General features: G+C 59.8%; 3 protein-coding genes across 3 annotated transcripts; all 3 read left to right on the top strand.

The window, feature by feature from the left end:
- Positions 1 to 361: 361 nt before the first annotated feature.
- Positions 362 to 2,299, top strand: LSCM1_01340 (uncharacterized protein; the record flags this gene model as incomplete). The annotated part of the gene is made up of 1 exon (XM_067318962.1): positions 362 to 2,299. One exon carries the CDS (start codon positions 362 to 364, stop codon positions 2,297 to 2,299), a length of 1,938 nt encoding a protein of 645 aa, XP_067176241.1.
- Positions 2,300 to 3,891: 1,592 nt separating this feature from the next.
- LSCM1_01339 (uncharacterized protein) lies at positions 3,892 to 6,861 on the top strand (the record flags this gene model as incomplete). The annotated part of the gene is made up of 1 exon (XM_067318961.1): positions 3,892 to 6,861. The coding sequence occupies one exon, from the start codon at positions 3,892 to 3,894 to the stop codon at positions 6,859 to 6,861; it is 2,970 nt and encodes a 989-aa protein (XP_067176240.1).
- A 6,468-nt stretch (positions 6,862 to 13,329) lies between these two features.
- LSCM1_01338 (uncharacterized protein) lies at positions 13,330 to 14,832 on the top strand (the record flags this gene model as incomplete). Its single annotated transcript, XM_067318960.1, has 1 exon — positions 13,330 to 14,832. One exon carries the CDS (start codon positions 13,330 to 13,332, stop codon positions 14,830 to 14,832), a length of 1,503 nt encoding a protein of 500 aa, XP_067176239.1.
- Positions 14,833 to 21,247: the final 6,415 nt, after the last annotated feature.

Below are 21,247 nucleotides of genomic sequence, written 5' to 3'. Positions count from 1 at the left end.
GCGCCGCGCAGCTGACGTGGTGGGGTGAGGCTGCGCAGTAGGCCGAGGCACTGCACAGAAATGACGTACTCCCACGCCCGCACAAGGCTTTTAGTGGCGCTTGGCTGCTCATAATCTGCCTGGATGCATAGGCGCCGACCGCGACACGGCGCCCGAGTGCCTGCCAACTCGATCGCTGCTTGTCTCCATCACTCGTACTTGCTCTCTCTCCCTCTCCCTCTTCCTTTACCGCACTCAGAACGTGCGTGCGCGTGCGATCGACAGTGGCACATCTTGTCGCATTCGTTTCGATGTGTGTGTGTGTCTGTTTATGTGTGTGAGCTGAGGTGCGTGTCGCCCAAAGGTATCTTGTTCGCCGCTTATGCGACCCACCCGCCATTTGTGGGTCGGGTCCGTGCTGGACGCACCGTCGGCGGAGTTGCGCAAGACGGCTCGACGTGTAGCGCGCGCTCAGACACGGCGCCTGCGAGAGACGAAATCGACGACAAGCCCCTACCACAAAGAGCAGTACATCAATGCTTTTATCGAGGCGCACAGCGTCGAGCTGGTGCACCAGCATATTATATCCGCGTCTGCTAGTACGAGGCAGATCGAGGAAACACCTGCGGCGGCACTCACCGCCTCTCACGAGCTGACAACGCTGGCGCAGGAGCTTGACGCGCGTTATTCTGCCCGTGACTCTCCAACTGCGCGAGCCCGCTTCGACACGGAGGCGGCGTCCGCGCACAGCCCTAGTCGGCCGCGCATCTGGCTCCCCTCGCCTGCCTCTCGCATTGAATTTGGTGCGTGGCGCAGTATGAGTAGCGGAGACGCGCGTCTCCGGCGGCGCCTGCGCTCTGCTGACGTGATGCGGCACTGCGTGGTTCGTGAAGCCCGCACGCCACCCTCCCTCTCGCCGGAGGTGATCCAGCGGATGCTGCCAGCACAACTGCCGGCCCCGGCGCAGCGGCTCATCGGGTACTTGAAGTCGGCGCGCTTCCAGGAAAGTGGTGGTCCCACGAACTGCGATCGACTACAGGTGCAGCTCGAGGAGGCTCTGCACGCACTTCGGCATTCACATGAGTTACAGCGAGCCGTCGCCATCTATGCAGTTCTTTTTCTCAGCGCCTTCAGGGACTGGCACACCGCCTCCACGATTTTGGTGTCGCTGGTGCAACAGTGGCCGGCATGTGTCGTCGCCCCCGGCACGAGCTCATCGGGCATGACAAAGATCTTGTACGAGGACCGCTCACACATGATCGCACTTTTCATGGAGACGGCACGGTGGCGATGCTCGAGGCCCTCCGTCGCTGCTCCGTCCTTGGACGAGCTGGAGAGGGTGTGCGCGGCACTGCATGCGCCCTTTGTGGACAAGGCCGCCTGCACGGGAGCTGCGCCCTTGCCTCGCTGGGACTCGGTCGTCTCGGCACCGCTGCTGTCTCTAATGGGAATGCACAAGCTTCCTGGAGACCGTCGTGCCTGCAGCGAAACAGCAAAAGTGAAGTCGCTGGCGGAGCGCTTCTGCCTGCATCGATCGGCTACTTCTTCTTTGCACTCTTCGGCCGCGTGCGCTGCGGGGCCCGCGTACATGCCAGCCGTTGCATGGGGCGAGTATCTTCGGGCACTGCACCGCTGTGGAGCCTCTTTGGCGGAGATGCAAGAGGCAACAGACCGCATTACGGACACCGCCTGCACGCGCCACGCCGACTCGCTTCTCCGCAGCACGCATGTGTGGAATGCGTACCTTTCCTGCAGCCCCGGTAACCACGCCAAAGAGGTGTACGAGAAAAATTTGTGTGCATACAGAGTGACGGAGACGCCTGCCACTACGGCAGCGGTGGTGACGGCGCTGCTGCAGGACGGGACGGCAGAGAGTCATGCCGAAGCCCGTGCTCTGTGGAACCGCCTCCCGCACAAGCACCCCTCTGGAAAGGTGGTTCTGCACACCTGCAGCACACTCACGGCACACATTCGATTACTGGAAGTGGAAAGGCAGGCAGACGCACTCTTGGAGCTTCTTACTTCCTTCGAGGGGATTTACCAGCCGTTCGGTGTGGCGCCGGCATCATTTTCACGAGCCGTAGAGAAGGTGCGTCAGCGGAGTAGTGGCGACTCAGCGAGTCACAGCTGGGGCCTCGACCTGCTTGCCTACATCTGCAACGCACACCCGTTCCTCGTCCCCCCGCCGGTGTGTCACGCTCTTGTTCAGGCGATCGAGCGGACGACGGCGGCCGCTGCGTCTGCGGAGGCCGCTATGGCGGGCCAGAATGGCACCGGCGTGCCTCCGCTTTCTGCCGAAGACCTTGCTGATCTACTTTAATTAGGGATCATGGGACGCGATGCGCGAGCTTACGCGACGCGGACGAGTCTGTCTCACCTGCATGGCACACGTTGGCTTGCTCTTGGCTTCCCAAGCAAAGCCAATGATTTCTCAACCGTTAACAGAGCCCCTTTCCTAATGGCGTGTCCTCATTTTTTTTTCGCTGGGCAGCCCCTCTGTCCTCCTCCTCTCCGTCCTACGGCCTCATGTGAAGCCCTTTCACACCCCACTCCACCACCACCCCCTGCAGTGAAGATGTGCTCTCTGGCGCGCATCGCATTTCTAAGGAGCGCCGGATCTTTTCCGCGTAGTGCACATGAGCGTGGTCCTCGTCTCAGTATCATACGTGCCATGGGTGCGTCGTTCTCATCCCTTCCGTCCACCCGCTCTCATCCCGTGCGCTCTTCGCAGGTCGACGATTCTGTTGCGTCTCTTCTGCGCTGACGCTCCGTGCGCAGCACGCACACAGCGCTCAGTGGTGGCGCCTTCTCCACGGGGGTCTGCAGAAGAGGGGGAAAGGCAGCGGACTCGGCAAAGTGAGACGATACCGGCTGCGCTGCCGAATGAAAGGACGGCCACGGTGCGGCTGCGCTGCCGCCTCTCCATAGCGGCGACGCTCTACACGAGGGCGCGGCCTGGATAAGATGCCTTTTTTCCCGCTTCAGCAGTGAGCGCATTCCTTTGTGGCGACACGCGTGACACCCACTCTTTCAGCCGTAGAGGCACCAGACACCGTCTCGGGACGAAAACGAGGTGTGCATCCGCGCAACAGTGCGCCGCTTCACTGCCCCACTGAGTGCCTTCTTTGGTAGCCGCTGCTCTCACCATGCAGACATGTCCGTGCATATACTTTCTCTCGCCCCCCTCCTCCTCCCCTTTTTTGGCCAGCGAAAAGGGGGCACCGCTGAGGTCTGTAAGCAGCGCGCCTCTTCTCGTCAGCTTTTTCCTCTTTCTCTTTCTTGACGAAGGACCTCTCCGCGCCTCCACTGCTCCGTGACTCACGGCCGCCTCTGCACACCCGACAGAGATCACGGAGGGAGCGCGCTCGCTCACGTCTGTGAACGTGTACGCGGGGGACCCCAGGAGCGGCTGGACCGAAACGGAAGAAAAAAGGGAAAAGACGATAGCGATTCTTTTTTTTTTGGCTCTCTTCTTTGCCCTGACGAGCCGGCTTGGGGGCCTTTCGTGTATCCCCTTTTCTTATGAGCGCGCCTCATCTCACGGAGAGGGTGTGGACCGCTGTGCCTCTCGCAGGTTGCCGCAGACGCCCCTGCGCAGCTGATGGATCGCGCACGTGCACCCAACGGCATTTTGCTTCCTCTCAACGTTTCCTACTGCGGGCAGACCACAACCGAACACGCGTATAGACGACGCGCTGACGAGTCCCGAAAGGCAACGCACCATTGTCTGCGTCGCATCGGCAGCTCCACTGCTCGACTGGGCCATTGCGATAAGGCGGGCTGTCCTTTTCTCCCAACTGCCGAGGGCTCCGTCGCCGGCCGACTCTTCGCTTTTCCTTTCCCCTTCCTTCCCCTCTTCTCCCTCACGCTTGCCATCCAGTGTCTGCCCACGCACCTGCGGCCTGCGCGGGGATGTTCCAATGCCCTCGTGAGCATGTCGCGGCGCTCGAGGAGGTGAAGCGGTCCGTCGGGGTTCGGCACAGCTTCTTTGACGGATGGATGTACCTCTTCCTTGCCAACAAAAAATTCGACGTTTCGGAGACGGTAGCGAAGCTTCGACGCCGAGATGAAATGGAGCGGACGGTGTTTGCTAAGTACACCATGACGGACACCATGCGCAAGTCGATGCGGGCGGGCATCGTGCAGTACATTGGGCGCGATAAAGAAGGCCGTCCGGTGCTGTACTTCAACACGGCGCGCGACAGCCCCAAAGCAGAGCAGCGGCCTGAGCGGCAGGCAAATTTGGACATGTTCCTCAGCTGGTCGGTGCGCTGTGACCGAAAAAATCCGACGGCGACGGTGACGTGGCTCATCAATCAAGAGAACGCGTCTATGCTGCGCAACACAGACCTGATCTTTCAGAAGGATATGGCGCTGCGCATCAGCAAGTTCTTTCCCGGTGTCATCGCTCGCATGTTTGTCTGCAACATGAGCACCTCCCTGACGTTCGTCATGAAGCCGCTGCTGCGGCAGCTGCCGAGCGTGATAAGCGACTGCATCTTTCTCTTCTCTTCGAGTGATATCAAGAAGGGAGCGCTGCTGAGGCACATCGATGCGACGGTGCTTCCGGTTGAGATGGGCGGGTGCAACGACTGCGACCACGCGCCGAACTACGAGCGCTTTGCAAACACCATCGAGTGCTACTTCGAGCGCTGCATCCGAGCCCTCGGCGAGGGCGTGTCTATCAAAGAAATGGAAATGATGGAGGAGTTCGGCGTTGACAGGGACGGGGCCACGATCGCCTCCGCGATTGAAGGGGAGAACGCAGGGTACTCCAGACTCGCACCCGCAGCAGGCGGCGCAGCCGCTGCCGCTGTCAGAGCGACGGAAGCGTATGACGGCATGGCCGGTGCCCGGTCTCGCATGGCCGCGGCTGCCAACGAGGAGACGCTGGACCTTGCCACCATGCAGAACCCATGCGCCGTGACGGTGGACACGGAGGGATTGGAAATCACGATTCAGAGTGCCACTCGGCTAAGACGGCGAGGGACGCCTCCGATGAGCCCCACAAACGGCACCGCTGCCGAGGGAAGCTCGTTGTTCGCTTCCTCGCCGGCGGCTTTACCACGGCTCATCAGTCGCGTGCCGAGCTCTGACCTGTTCGACTGCGTCAGCGAGCCGGGCGGATCTATGGAGGACTTTGCCGACCCCGCCATCACCCGGGAGGGACTGTACCGGGTGCACCTCACCTCGGTTGAGGAATTTTCCTTCTCGCCGGTACTGCGGAGGATGTCAGCGCAGGGCCGCGGCGGCGGCGCCATCTCGGAGCAGCGAGACGCGTGCATCCGTGACTGGATTTCCTTCCGCTGCCACTGCGTGGCACTGGTGCCAAAGCTGGAGCGCCTCCTGGAAGCGCTGCGGCTTGGCGCCGAGCTTCCGGCCGATGAAGAGGTGACCGCCCAACTGCGCCGGTGCAGTCACTTCATGCTTGACCTCTTTCCGCAAACGCGGCAATCGATGTCTTTTCCCTTGTTGGACTGGTACGCGACAGGGGCGACGGCGCGCTGTCGCCGCGCCGCGGATGCCGAAGCGTTGCCCACGCCTGACAGGGAGGCGACCAGTCACGCCTTAGTAAACCTCGTGTCTGTGAACCCGCGGCGGCTGGCGTTCCGGCTCGACTGCACCTCGCCTGACAACCTTCTTCTCTCAGCGCAGGCGGGCGCCATTGAGTTTGTAGAGAACTGGGATGACTTGATTGCAGTGGATAAGCGCAAGGAGCGGGTGGTGCGCCGCCTGCTACTGACCTGGCCGTCGCAGATCGATCGCCGCGCCTTCGAGGCGCAGCTCCACTGCAGAGCGCGTCAGCTGTGGGCGCAGCTGGAGCCGCTGTTTCACGCCTACATCGAGGCCAAGGTGGGCATCTCTATCGCGGAGTTCATTCGGCACTATGGTCTGCTCGTGCCAGGCGGCCGCATCGATGAGACGGCGGAGTGGTACGGACTGCTGTTCGCGGCAGTGCTGCAGTACCGCGAGCGGCACCGCCGCAATTGGCTTTTCCACGTCTTTCCGCCTCTATGTGAGGCGGACGCGATAGGACACGACCCGCCAACGATGGAGAAGCTCTTACACGCCCATGGGGCCGCCTGCACGGATGTGGAGGCCGCCATCTCGTTCATGACGCTGGTTGAGAAGTCTCTGCGCTACACTGCAGACCAGCTGAGCTCGGGCGGTGCTGTGGCGACACGCGCCATCGTGGAGCGCTATCTGGAGGCGAGCAATGCAAAGATATGCATCCCGTACGATATGCAGCGGTCTGGCGTATTGCCCAGCGAGAGCATTGACCAATACAAGAGGGCAGCTGCAGCGTGTCTGAACAACCTGGAGGCGCTGCTGCAGGAATTTCTCTTCACGATGGTGAGCCTGGTGGTGCTCCAGCTCGAGTGCCCGCCCAAGATGAGCGAGGGGGAGATCAAGTCGCAGCTGCAGCTGGAGAAGGCACACTGCGGGGTGAGCATCCAGGAGCGCCGCGAGCACCAGCGCGTCGCCCTCTCGTTCGCGCGCGTTTGCTCCGAGCTGCAGGGCAGTTTCGGCATGGACGTCCACCACTTCCTGACCGCCCATCCCGAGTCGGGCATGCCTGCAGACGGGTACGCCTTAGGGCTGGAGGTGCTGCTGGCTGTCTCCATTCTGAAAAGTCAGCGGAACCGTAGCAGCTGCGGCAGCGGTGGTGGACGCGACGGGGTGTTCTCGCCAACGATGCTGGATCCGCCTTCCGTGGCGGCATCCAGTGAGGAGGACATGCCAGTAGCGGAGACGGGCGATGCGGTGCGCAACGCCGCAACGATTCCCTTCGTCGACGTCGATTCCCTGATGGAGACCTTGAACGCAATGAGCCACCCGGCTTCCCGGCTTGCCTCGCTCAAGCGACGGTATGTGTATTGATGTGTGGCTTACAGTGCGGTGTTTGGAGGCAGCGACTCACGGTTCTCCGGCGTATTGTTTGCCCGATGTGTGCCTCTGTGAGGGTGTGACCGACCTTGTGTGGCGCAGTGGGGCCGGTGCGTGTGCGTGTGTGAGCGCGGTGCTTTTTTTTTCGCCTTGTGCTTCTCCGCTTGGCGCCTCTTCTCCCCGCTCCTCTCACTGTCGCGTACTGTGCTTTCATTCATCTCCCTTTCTCATCTCTCTCCGCGTGTCATCGCCCGTCTCGCATCTGCACGTTCATCAAGGAGAAAACGTCTGCCGCGATTGGCATTGCCTCGCCCATTGTTCGTGTCATCGTCTTCTTTTAGCTGCCCCGGCCTGCCCCCAGTCGATGTGCTTCACACTCGACTCTCCCCCACGACTCTCTCACCGGCCCGTCTCGCGGCGCAGAGCACAGGTGCACACACGCTACAGTCCTGCGTCCAGTCGGTTACCTGAGAACGGCCGCCGCCACACATCATGACCACACCCGCCTCGAAGGCGGTCTCACAGCCGCCCCCATCGCGCTGGCCAAAGCATGGGGCGTCTCCCTCTGGCGCAGGTGCGCCGGCTCTTCCCGTGCGAGGGGGAGATCTGAGGGGGCGGGTGTGATGCGTTGAAGTCAAGCTGGCCTTGTGCTCATCACAGGGTATAGACCCGCATGTGAACATTGTCGCGTCACTCCGCCGCAGCGCCGCCGAGGACCAGGCCACTGACATCTGTAGCGATCCGTCGCTGTGCTTTCCCCCTCCCTTTCCCCCCCCCACACACACCTGTACACCGAAGGTGCCTGACCCCGCCATCACCAGTCGTATTGTGGCCTTGGCAGGGACTGCTTTGCTGTCTCTGCACACAGAGAGGTGGTGGTGCGCTGAACTCCTGAGTTACCACATGCGCCATAGTGTATCACCTCTCGCGCCATCAACGATGAGCAGAGATGGACGGGAGATGATACGCACAGAACGGCGTGTTTCTCACCCTGCCGTGCCTCTTGTTCCGTTCGGCCCTCGTTTAGCCGTGCGGTATCATCCGCCGAGTCGCACCGGCCCCATCACTCCTCCAAGGTGGTGCTTCCCCCTGTTCCCTTATCTCCTCGGCAAAAGGGGGGGGTGCGCAGGGGCGCCACTGCTCACTGTGGTGCCGGTCGACTCCTCCCCTTCCTTTTCAACGCGCTCTCTCTCACTCATTCCCACTTGTCGCCGTCCTCCTCCTCCGCCATTATCTCTGTTGTTCGGCATGTGTCAGAACGGCTCCGGCACCTTCTCTGCTCATACACAGACGCACGCCAATCGGTTCTCAACAGGCGAAAAACACTTGCCACCACCGAGTGGAAGGGAAAGACCGTCTGCACAGACAGTGATACAAACATATATATATATATCGAAAGAGGGCCGCACCGCTGCACGCACGAACGGACTTCAACCGGCACACGCCCACGCACGCGCACACCGCCATGCCCGCCGCGGCTGTCGAAAAGTCGTCGGAGCCGCACCCGAACGGGAAAGGGCACCATGGCGAGTGGGAGTACGACGCCCCTAACGGAGACGGTGTGGAGCTCCTCGAGGAGGAGGAGCAGCCGGCCGAAGTGCCAGCCCGGAGAAGAAGACGGCCCCCACTCTGGGGAACTTTCGGGAGGATACGGACCTGTACGACTTCTCCGAAAACAATCCAGAGAGGCGCATTGCCCGTATGGACCGCAAGCGGACGGAGCGGGTGCTGCGCCGTCGCACGGAGCTCAACCTCTTGCAGCGGTGGTTCAGCTAACTCCTCTCCTACGGCGGGGTCGTGGCCTCCGGCATTAACCTCGCCAGCTCTTGCATCGGAGCGGGTATTATTGCGCTGCCCTCCGCCTTCAACGCCTCAGGCCTCGTCATGGCGATCATCTACATGATCGTCATCGCCTGCCTCACCGTGTACTCGTACGTCCTCCTCTCCATGGTGGCGAAGAGGACCGGTCTGCGCAACTACGAGCAGATTGTGCGCACGCTCCTCGGCCCCGGCGCGGATTACTTCCTCGCCTTCTGCATGTGGTTTCTCAGCTTCGGCGCGGAAGTGTCGTACGCGATTTCGCTGAAGGATGTGCTGACGGCCTTCCTAGAGGCGTCCCACTCCACTCCGCAATACCTCAAGACCCTCTCGGGCCAGCGTGTCATGACGTTTCTGCTTTGGCTGGGCTTCATGCTGCCGCTGTGTCTGCCGAAGGAGGTCAACACGCTGCGCTACTTCTCCTGCGTCGCCATCTGCTGTGTAATTTACTTCGCCATCGCTATGGTCATTCACAGCGGCATGAACGGTCTGCAGGAGCGCCCCCGCCCCGCTGTAACGCTCTTCAACACGGGCAACACCGCCATCGGAGGCCTATCCACCTTCCTCTTTGCCTTCATCTCTCAGCTGAACGCTATGGAGATGGCGGGGGAGATGCAGAAGTTTTCTGTGCGCCGCATGACGATCGCATCCACGATTGGCGTTTCCATTTGCTTCGTGCTGTACTTCTTTGCGGGGCTCTTCGGCTACCTCGACTTTGGCCCGAGGGTAACAGGCTCCGCTCTGAAGCAGTACAACCCTGTGCAGGATAAGATGATGGGCGTCGGTTACGGTGGCCTCATGCTGAAGCTGTGCGTCGGCTACGGCCTGCACATGATCCCTGTGCGCGATGCCATCTATCACGTGTGCAAGACAAGCGTGCACGACATAGCGTGGTGGAAGAACGCGTGCGTGTGCAGCTTCATGGCCGCCTTGTCGCTTATATGCGGTCTCTTCGTGCCACGAATCAACGTCGTCTTCGGCCTCGTCGGCGGCTTCGCTGGCGGCTTCATTGGCTACATCTATCCCGCGCTCATGGCAATGTACTCGGGCAATTGGAGAATCTCGACCGTGAGCCTCTTCCACTACTTGTGTACCTACCTGCTCCTCATCGCCGGTGTCATTGCCGTGGTGTGGGGTACCGGCGCCGCCATCTTCGACGAAGTCATGGCCCAGCGGCGCTGAGTGAGTGACTCGTGCTACGGGCACGCGCTAAAGCCCCCTCTTCCCCTCCCCTCCCTCGAAGACGCACACACACACACACACACAGACAGACACAGGCACGCACACAAAGATATGTGTTGACCATCACGTCTCTGCCAACGTGTCACCTCCCCTTCACCCTGGCGCGGTTGCGCATTCGTATTTTATTTTCTTTTGCTGTTGTGTGCGCACTTCTTCCCCTCTTGTCGGCTTGCGCCACGCGGTGTGTTTGTGTCCGTCTCTCTCCGTCTGTCGCGTGTGCTCCGCTCTTCTATTGCTTTGATCGCATCTGTCGCGGTTCGCTACCCGCTCGACATGACTGATGCAGGGCCACACATACACACACACTAAATAACAAGGGCAGATGAGCCAAAGAAGGGGGTACACGGCGAGGTGTGTCTGTAAGTGTAAGGGCTGCAGCAGCGCATGGGCAGGTGATCATGGTGGAGTCGACGGAGGGATGGCGAAGCAGCGACAGCCGTTGCGCAGAGCAGCGGGGTTCGTACTTGCTGGGGGCAGTGCGGGCAAATTCAAGCCAAAGGAGCGGCGTACTCCGCAATGGGCATCGACTAATGTCGTGCCGCCTCCCTTTATCGTCTTCCTTCCCGCCTGCCGTGCTGCTCGTTTACGGGCCCCTCCTGTGTGTCCTCGCAGGCATTCCTCCCCTCTATCCCTTCATCGGTGGACGCTATACGCTCACCTCAGCGATCTTGTTTTTTTTTTCTCTCTGTGCTCCTCTTCAGTTCTCTCCCACCCGCACTTTTGCCTCCACTGCTGCGCAAGACGCAGTCACGGGCGTGGGCATCTCTGTGTCGTTATCGTTATAAATGACGAAGAGGGGAGCCGCGCATAGATGCTGACTCACTGTGTTGTACACTCACCAGGGTACAGCTATTAACGCACGGCCTCTTACCCCGCCCCACGCCTTCCTGTCCGTCTCGCCCTCTCTCCGGCGGTGCGTAGGCGAAGGACGCGCATGGCAGCGACGAAACGGGAAGAAAATGCAGACAACGCCGTCTTCGAGCGGTGCCGCCTGTTGGCGTGTGCAGTGGGCGGAAAGAGGCGTTTCTGTGTTGTGTTGTCTGAGCGCCTTTTTTCTTTTTTGTCTTTGGCTTCGCATAGAAAATGCGCCAATGGTTTCCTTTAAGCGTGTACGCCTTCCGTTTGTTCTCGCCCTCCTCTTCTCTTTGCGTCGCCCGCCGCCTCCCGCGGAAGCCGAAGCACAGCGAGCAGCCGAGGAGGACAGAAGCGCCAGTAACGTGCGCCCCTCCCCCCCGTTTTCTCCCATCCGTCTCCCCCCTCTCTCTCCCTATTTTTTTCCGTTTGACTCGAACTTCCCCTGCCCTACCCCTCCGCTCCCTTTCCCTCTTTGCCCCTTACCCCCCCTCCCCCCGCAGCGAGCCCATCCCACAATGCCTCCCTCTTTCACCCCTTTTCGCTCTTCCTGTTGTCCCCCATCCCTTGTCGCCACCGCGCTTCCCCTCTCGCCCTTTCCTGTCCGCCCCATCCGCAGCGATGATTCCGGGGCGCCTGCCTAAATCCCCTTCGTCACCTCAGCCAACGCTGCGGTGTGTGCGCATCGGCGTCGGAGTGGGTGCGTGAATGCGCGGACGCGTGGGAATCGTTTGCCTTTCGGTCTCTGTTTCAGTTGCCTGTCTATCTTTTCCGTTTCTCTCTCTCCCCAGTGTTCTCTGGGGTGGCCTGCGCCCATATCGGCTGCCTCGTTGTCTGCTCTTACCCCGAAGCGCGTGTGACTGTCGCTGCATCGGCTGGGTCGCCTTTCTCGCACACTTTTCTGTCGGATTTTCGCGCTGTACGGGTGCGCTTATGCACCCTTCGTGCCCTCGCCACACACTCCCACACAGACGAACGTTGCGCTACTCATCTTAACATGCTCGGCAGAACGCCTAGAAGGACTGAAGGCCTTGTGAAGGGGGAGTGGTGGTTGTGCCCATCTTCAAAGAAACCCCCGTGCGTAGACATGCGCACTCGCACACGCATACCTGTATCATTGCCTGTGTAACCGCAGTGAAAGTAATGTATACGCAGGTTCGCGATACATGAAGCGTGGCCGAGCTGGTGTGGTGTACCCGCCCCTGCCGACAGTGGATATGCTAATGTCGAGGGCTCATACTAGGTAAGCAGCTTCCAACGAAGAAAGGGGGCAACTGACGCTGTATTCTTCCCTTCCTTCTCCTAAGCACGCGCTTGCTCGTCTTGCTGTCACGGAAGCTGATGCAGCGGCGGCCAAGCGGCGAATCTACTTCGTTGTTCTTATGTCCGCCAAGTCGCCCTTCTTCCTCCTCCCCATCGACCAAAGTTCTTGAAGAGACGTGCCACCATGATTCCTTTTTAAAACTCGGGGCATCCGAGCACGCACGCAGCTGCGCGCATCAGCGGGTAGGCGAGCATATTGTGTGAGGCACAGAAGCAGATGATCATGTGGTGGGGACGCAATCGAATAGGAGTCCACAGCTCCCCTCCTTATTCTCGTCTACAGGGCGCGGAGGAGTCGTCACCGTAAAACGCGGTGGCCCGGGGTGTATGTATGTGTATGCTTGCTTCTAGGTCCCTGAGAAGGCCACAGGGGTAATAAATGCCACGCGGGGGAGGTCATGTCAGCCAAGGGCTCACATGGCACGGCTAAAGCGGCGTCAGCTGGTAGCGCCTCGCTGCGCTGGTAAGCCCGGAACGCTTTCACTTGCCCGGTGTTCATGGAGAAGATCGGCATTGATCTATACATTCCTGGCGTGGCGTGCACCAAGTTGGGTACACCTCAACGAGCCCTGCGCGACATGGCGCACGAATTCGACGCTGCGTTGCGCAGTTCTTGAGGAAGGCTGGCGTTCCCCGCGGCGTGCTGGACGAGTGGCCTACGTCCCACTCCACCTGTCGCGCTTACGTCTCGGTGGGTCGCGCAGCGGTTCTTCTGAAGGCCTTTTCTGCTGCCTCCTCCCTGTGCTCCTTTGCTCCCTGACCCCCCTCCCCCACCACCACTTGCCCCTTCTCCCCCCTTCTCCTCCCCTACCCCCGCACACACACACACACATATGTATATATGCATCACAGATCTTCGCATTAACTCCCCTTCCCCACCACCTCCACGCAATTCCTAACTAATTAACGTAAACCACCGCCCCCACAGCCTCCCGCACGAGTCCCGCTCCTATGCACTTACCAACGAATACAGCAGAAGACAACCCCCGAAACAAAGAATAAAGTAAGTGCACTACCGCCCTTCCCCTGTCGTTCTCCTCCCCCCCAGCGCACGCCTGCTCACCTAACCTCCGCATCTGTGGCGGAGTCGTGCACTACTCCGCAAACGGAGACAGCAGAACGCCACACGAGCACAGCTTCCCTTAGCTGCAGATACACTAACTGCCCCTTCTTCACGACGTTGCATCTGCCCTTGACCCAACGGATCGTATCCACACTGCCCACGACATGTTCCCTGACAGATCCAATGTTCCCTATGGGAGAGGGCCAGCCATCTTGGAAGATCAACGGGATCTGGCCCGGTCCTCTCCGCGCTCCGAGCTCGACACGGAGGTCTCACAAGGCTACGGCGCGAAGGATGTGAAGGGGACGGAGGCGGTCTCATCCACTGAGGCGCCAGACCCGTACGACTTCTCGCGGTACGACCCGAAGCACCAGATCGAGGCGCAGGACAAGATCCGCGCCGACCGCGTGGCTCGCCGCCTCGTCCCGACGAACACGATCCAGAGGTACTTTGACTACATCGTGCCGTACGGCGGCCTGCTGTCCACGGGCCTCAACCTGGCCAGCTCCTCGATCGGAGCGGGTATCATTGCACTGCCCTACGCCTTCAACGCGTCTGGCATCGTCATGGCGATCATCTACATGATCATCATCGCCTACCTCACCGTGTACTCGTACTACCTGCTGGGCCAGGTTGGCACCAGGACGGGACTGCGCAACTACGAGCAGATTGTGCGCACGCTCCTCGGCCCCGGCGCGGATTACTTCCTCGCCTTCTGCATGTGGTTTCTCAGCTTCGGCGGAGAGGTGTCATACATTATCTCTGTGAGGGATGTGCTGACGGCCTTCCTGGAGGACGCCGACAACACGCCGAAATTTCTTCTGAACATCTGGGGCCAGCGTCTGCTGACCTTCGCTGTGTGGCTCGTGGCCATGCTGCCTCCGTGCTTGCCGAAGGAGATCAACACGCTGCGCTACTTCTCCTGCGTCGCGATTGTGTTCATCATTTACTTTGTGATCGCGATGGTGGTGCACAGTGCACAGAACGGCCTTCGCGCGGACCCGCGCCCGGAGATACGAATGTTCACGACCGGCAACACCGCCATTTCAGGGATGTCCACGTTCATGTTCGCCTTCCTCTCGCAGCTGAACGCGTACGAGAGCTACGGGGAGATGCGGAACCCGACGCCGTTGCGCCTTACGGTGGGTGCCTCCATCTCTGTTAGCATCGTGTTCGTGCTGTACTTCTTTGCGGGGCTCTTCGGCTACCTCGACTTCGGCGATGCGATGACCGGCTCCGCGCTGAAGCAGTACACGCCTGTGAAGGACGTCATGATGGGTATCGGCTACGCCGGTATCCTCTTCAAGCTGTGCGTTGGCTTTGGCCTGCACATGATTCCTGTGCGCGATGCCATCTATCACTGCGTTCGCGTGGATGTGCACACGATCGCGTGGTGGAAGAATGCGTGCGTATGCGGCTTCATGGCGTTTCTGGCGCTGGTGGCCGGACTGTTCATCCCGAACATCAATGTTGTCTTTGGCCTCGTCGGCGGCTTCTCTGGCGGCTTCATTGGCTTCATCTACCCGTCCTTCATGATCATGTACGCGGGCGACTGGTCGCTGTCGTCGGTTGGGTGGTTCCACTACCTGTCCACATACTTTCTGCTCATCGTCGGCGTCATTGGCGTGGTGTGGGGGACGGCCTCCTCCATTTATGGCGAGATTTAAGGGCGTTTTTGATACTTGGAGGTTATTTTGAAGTGACGGTGTCGTGTCGTGGCGGTGGAGGAGGGTGGCGTGGGTAGCCCCGGCTGAGTTGCCTCATAGAAGGCGGACATGCGACTGCCGTCACTCACCTTTTTGTTTTTTTTCGTTTTGTACAGTAAAGGGTTAAGTGTGAATGACTCGTCTTTTCATGTGTGTTTTTACATTTGGCAATGGTCTACTCATCCACAGACACATACTCACTCAGCTGTGTGCACGTACATCTCGCCTCTGGCCACGGCACAGATGGGGCCTGGCACTAGTGAGCAGGCGCCAGGGGGCGTGGGCTCTTTCGTTTCTCCTTTGAAGCCTTTTTCTTTTTTTTTTGTGGCTTCTTCGCTTTCTTGTCTGCGGGCGGCGCACGCGACTGGTCTTGCGGGGTGGCCCCTCAATGGAAGAGAGAGAATGCGAGCGAGACAGCATTGCCCATCCTCCTTTACGTTCGTGTGCGTGTGCTGTTCGTTATGGAAGCGTGTTTTTCATGTGTGCCACGTAGTGATGTATGCACGTGTGTCTGTCTCTCTCTCTGTGTGTGTGTATGGCCCCGCTGTTGGTTCGTTCGATCCTCTCGTCTCCCTCTGGGGAGGAGGCGGAAAGCGTTGAACTTACGTTGAACGAAGAGGGGGGGAAGAGAGACGAAAGGCGAGAGGCGTTCCCGTACGCCGGTGCCACACACACACACACACTCGTCATCTCTGAGGGGGCGTTCACGAAAGGCGGCAGAGGCCATTGTGGTGTGGCGCCTCTCTCTCTGTCTCTGTCGTATTTGGTGTGATCGCTCATTTAGGAGGGGAGGGTGGAGAGAGAGGGGTATACCATTTTCGACATCGCATCTCCCGTCGGCGTGACTGCGGGGAGCGTCTCTCTTTCACTCTGGCCCTCTCCCCTCCTCTTACTTACTTCCGTATACTCCCGCCCTCCTCTCCTCCCCCATCCCCTCCCCCGCCGTTCAGGTTCACTGTTTAATTCCTCTTTTCTCTCTTTTTTTGTTGCTGGCTTCCACAGTCGTCTCCCTTCTTCTGTTGGGGTGCGACATGGCTGCGCCTTCCTGGGCCGTCGATCGATCCTCAGCGCGATGGAGGGTGCGTGTGGGTCATGGTATGCACGAAGTCAGCGGCTATGTGAGCTAATGCCAACAGGGCCGAGGAATCTGTGCATTGGAGTCCGGCTAGTCGCCTCTCCAGACCACCTGCTGCAGAGTGGGAGAGACGGATTAGACGACGTGATGCTTGCTAGTACCTTACCGAAATCGTGAGGAGGTCGGCCATGGTCGGGACACCGTCCATAAAGGTGGCCTCAGGCACGCTTTCCCCAGGCTTCTGTGCACAGTCTTGGCTGCGCGCCTACTCACCAAGCCCCTTAGCGCATCCTCCTATCTGTCGGTGCGTCTGAACGCGCATGTGCACACATGGACGGTCAGTCGCACGCTCGACGATGGAACGATGCGCATTTCGAGGCAAAATCGTGAACGTATGCGACTGGCGCCCGGTCACGGGCCCGCGAGGCGAGTGGAGACTCGACTGCATGAGAGACAGATTTTCGAACGCGCGACGGGGCTACCGAAACGGAGGGGTGCACAGCCCAAAGCAACCGCTGTGGAACTCTTTTTCTACGGTTCCCATCCGTGGACGCTGTGCCCCACCTCATCCTCATCAGGGGTATGCGTAATGATGAGAATGACAACACCGTTGTGCGCCACGTCTGACATGGCGGGGCAGCATGCAGACGCGGCTGCCTTACGCTCTTGTGCAAGCGTCAGCCTCAAGGGAGTGAAACTTCAAGGCTGTCGCGAGTCTCTCCGAAACTGACGTGTACGGGTGGCTGCAGGTCATAGCCGCATCAGGTGCGCTGGCGTCTTTTTTTCTTCGTCTGTGACGACCTTATTTTTCTCCGCGCGCACACCACGCCCGCGAGAGACGCGGCAGGAGAACGGACAAGCGCCTCTCCCACGCATCGCACACAGACGAAAAGTGAGGAAAGCGCCAGTCGCGTCGTCTTCCGTCTCGTTTATTTATTTATTGAATACACATATTTTTTTTGTTCCCGCTGTTGTGATACGCTCTTTCCGTCTTCTCTCTCTCCTTATCCGCACCTCTATACCTCCTCGGCCTCCCTCTCCCTCCCTTCCTCCCACAAACGGTTTCGCACCCTTTCCCCTTTCCTGTGCGGTTGACTGAATAGGAAAGCCGCTCCCCCTCCCCCCGCCACTCTAAGAAAAAAAAGTGCGTTGCGTGCACGTCTGGTACTGCAGTCTCTTCTTCCGACCCACCCTCTCTCTCTCCCACCCCCTTTTTCGGTTTTATGTAGGGCCTTTTCTTTTTCTTGACCTCTCTGTTGTGCGCTTCTTTTTTCTTTTTTTTCTTGCCCTACAAGAAGTCGCTCAGCGTCATGGAGACAGGCACCCACTGCTCACCAGAGACGCGCTGCATCGGCTTCACGCTGCTGCCTCTCCCACTGACACTCGTCCAGCGTCTTATTTCTCCTTCTTTTTTTCCCTTTCCGACGATATTATCCCCCAAGGAGACCCTCAACCGCACCGCCCGGCATCTCGAGCGCGTAAGGTCCGCACGCTGCGGGTGAAAAAAGTCGGAGAGCTCACCGACTGCCCTCTCGGGTACGGCTGTAGACTCTTTCATGTTGAAAGGGACTTCGCGGCGGCGCTGTGCCACAGAGACACGCAGTAGTGATCACGTGTGCATCAGTCCGCTTCATATCATGTCGAGGGTTCAACAAGTGTATGCCTTCACCTATAGTTTTGCTTTCTGCCTCTGTTGCCTTGTCGTGATCCTGAGCGCATCAAAAGATGTGCCCCGCACGTTGCGCGGTGGAACTGCAATGGGCCATCCATCTCGAAGCGGGGGTGGGTGGCCCGGCTCCTTGGCGCATAGATGCAGTGCCGCAGAAGTGCGCTGTGTGTGGCTGTGTGCGCACATGCCTGGGCGTGCTTGTGGTAGAGCGACACGTCTGCACTGTAAAATAAAAATGTAATGCGAACCTTGCTGTCGATCATAATGTCGCAACTCCGTTACTTCTGACATGAACAGCCGTCTGCCCGCCCTTCTCTCGTTCTCTGTCTGTCCGACATCGTAGGCGCACGCGTGATTCTCTCTGTCTTGCTTTCTGTGCGTACTAACGTCCGAGTCGCTTCAGGACAGCAGGAAAAGTGCGTGCGTGTGCGTGTGCGTGTGCGTGTACGTATGTAGGTGGTGGTGGTGGTGGGGTGAATGAGTTGCGTAAGAAAGAAACAAAAAATAGACGGAAGTCGAGTTGAGGAGCGCGTGCGGGTTCCGCGCAATAGTGCTGGTGGCTAAAGGAGGGGATGTGGGCACACCTCTGCTGTGGAAGGACTGCACGAAACGCGCCGGACTCGGCAAAGCGGAGCCCTTATGAGCCGATATCTGACAAGGCCGGGCTCTGATCTCATCCATTTCGACATTTCAGCAGTGGGTGGGGGAGGGGCTATGATGAGTGGCGCACGCGTTCTTGCCCCACCACACCCCGCCCTCTCCTCTTCCGCAGCTACGACCTCCCTCTTTCTGTTGTCGCAGCTGCGCTCTTAGCGGCACAGTGAGTCCCCCTCCCCCGCCTTACCTCCCTCTCTTTCTCCTGTTTTTCAACCTGCCCTCTCTCTCAAATAAAAAGGGACTCTAAAGACAACTGTGCGAGTGAGGGGAGTGGGATCTGCGCACACATCGCGTATCGCATTGCTTTCTCACGTTGGCAGCCGGAAAAGAATGACATCCTCTCCTTCTGCTTCGCCCATCTCAGCCACGGACGTGTGTGTGCTGATGATAGCCTCGCACTCCAGCACGAGCGCCGCTGAGGCCCCTGCACGCGCCTCCTCCCTCGCCCCTCCTAATCTACCACCGGCCCTGTGGGGCAAGTGCCACACGCCGTAGCCCATCTGTGCATCTTCTCACCACCCCGGGGACCGCTGTTTTTGACGACCGTTACGTACTGCTGGCACACCCGTAAGCACAGCAAAAAGTTGCCTCAGGCCCCTCCGGTCGATGGCAGCTATCGCAGCTGCGTGCGGGGCGCATGGAGGTGTGACGGTGCCCCCGCCTCGAGACTAGCAGGGGCAACGACGACACACAGACACACATGCACGAAGCGGACGCGGCTGTTGCTGCAAGAGAGTCGGCCTTCCCTCTCCTCGATGCTGCACACGGGTTCGTAGGCGGCAGAGTACCGCATACGGCGGCACACAGAGGCACGAGTGGTCACCTGACGAGCCCGCGTCATGCGCCACTGAATTCGGGTGTGTTTTATTGCTGCTGTGCACGCCGACAAGGCGGCCACGCCTGCAGCCTTTCAGAGCAGGCTACAGAGGAAGTATCTGCACCACCCCCTGCATGGGTGACACGCTTGGTCCCCAGCCTCGGACGCCACGTCGGCATCCCCTCTCGTAACCGCGCTTCGCGCTGCAGCCTGCCGAGAAACTTCACCCAGCGCCTCATGTACACGTCTCTGCCATGCTGATTTCTGAAGCAACGGGTGGCTCGTCGCGGCAGCATGGCGTGTATGTAATGTGTGTGCCCAACCATGTCTTCGGCAACCACACGCACCCGCGTACACCAGACGGTGTATATGAGAGTGGCCGATCCGCCACTGAGCCCGATATGCTTTACGACACTCGTGACTTACGTGAGGCCCAAAGCGCACCACTGTTGAATGTTTCTGTGTGTGCCTGATGGCTTCGTTACGTACACGGCACTCCTGCTGCGTAGGCACTCCCCAATTGGCGGATGCCGCGTCCTATACGCGCGCCTGTGGTGAGAAGAACGGCAGGCTCTCTGTGGTGGAACGTGCTAATACACGGGCGCCTGCCTCTTCGAGCGCTGACACTCCTGAGGCGACCAAGCTCAGAAGCGGACGGGAGGCCCCCTGCCGCTACGGCCACACAGCACCGTCTCACCTGTCGCGGCGGATGCGGGCGAGCCGCGCAGAGACGCCCCTTCCCCTCTCTCCTCCCCAGACGACCTCGCTGGCGTGTGAAGCAGGACCGAGGAAACGCGAGCGCGAGTACTGAGCGCGCCCGGGCTGGCAAGCACAGCCGGCACGGCGCATCCGACCCCGAGAAAGCATTTCGAGGTGGGGATGGCACGAGCGCTGGGCGGCGGGGAGGCGCGACGTGGCCCATTACCTGCGTTCGCCAAGGCGCGCGTGTGCGAAAAATGCGGCCCTCTCTCGCATCGGAGCGGATCGTCTGTTGCGGCGCAGATGCCGAGTGCGTGGTGAGAGCGCCGCGGACGGCACGACTGAGTCCGCCAGCCGGAGGTTAGTGGGGGGGGCGCGGAGGCCCGGCACAGGGTATGGGGAGTTACTGGCGTGATGCTGGCTAAGGCTCTCCATGGTGTCGTGTGGCATGCGCACAGCCTGCCCCCTCCTACCCGCGCGACAAGCACTGCCCTCTTGGCTGTGGAGCGGGACCCTGTGGCCGCTGTGCGCCTGAGTGAAGGCGTGCACTCTGCCCATGCCCGCGTGACGAGGATCGCGCGGCACGCAGGCGAAGAGGGTAGGAGGACAGGCGAGAGGAGCGCGCAGGAGACAGATGGCCTGCTTCGAGTGCAGGAGGGCTGGCCGCTGAGGTTGTCGAGACCGAGAGGCCGAAGAGCTGTGATATGTGTGCCTGTGTGTCTGCACGTTTGCGGGTGTGCTCGCGACTGATTGTGGCGCCTGTTGGCGTAAATGGACTGCTGAGGAGCTGAGCATTCCTCACGAAGAGTATCCACGGCGTGTGCAGATGCTGAGAGGGGTGCGTCAACGTAAAAAAAAAGCGGCTAATACGAGGCGCGTAGCTCGGTTGCCCCCCTACTCCTCTCACCCCTCTTCCTTCCAGTTCCACCCGTCGCTCCATCGCCGTAGGGGCGTTGCACGGTGGCGTCGGTGGAAGCACACAAAGAGTCTTACCGACGACTCACTGCAGCTCATGCGGGTAAATTCAGCGCGAGGGAGACTTCTCACTGCCGCGGAGAGAGTCGCGGATGAGATTGACGCCATCGTTCCCATGGTTCTCACCACCGCCGCTCGCTAGTGGGACAGGCTTTTGTGTGGCAGAGGCCTCCTCCCGAAGTGCGGTCATTGTTATTTCGTCTCTCTCTCTGTTTCTCTGTCTCTCACCCTCTCATTCCTTCTGTCCTCAATGTTCTATGCGCTCGGCGGCCCGAAAAGCACGCGACAGGGAAGCAACACACACACACACCAGAGCTGCCGTGCGCTTATCGTCACTCGACCTTTCTCAGCATTCACGGTCGGTACTGGGCCACACACAACTGCCCTTGGCTCTGCAGCGCCTTCCTCTCTGCCTTTCTCTGTTTTTCAGCCATTAAGCATTCTGCAGACATCATCGATCTCATTCTGCCTGTCCCCTCCACGC

The sequence above is a fragment of the Leishmania martiniquensis genome, chromosome 31, assembly GCF_017916325.1.
Source record: "Leishmania martiniquensis isolate LSCM1 chromosome 31, whole genome shotgun sequence".
Taxonomy (NCBI): Eukaryota; Euglenozoa; class Kinetoplastea; order Trypanosomatida; family Trypanosomatidae; genus Leishmania; species Leishmania martiniquensis.
The sequence above is the reverse complement of the archived record's forward strand: the minus strand, read 5'-3'. Positions and strand labels throughout refer to the sequence as shown.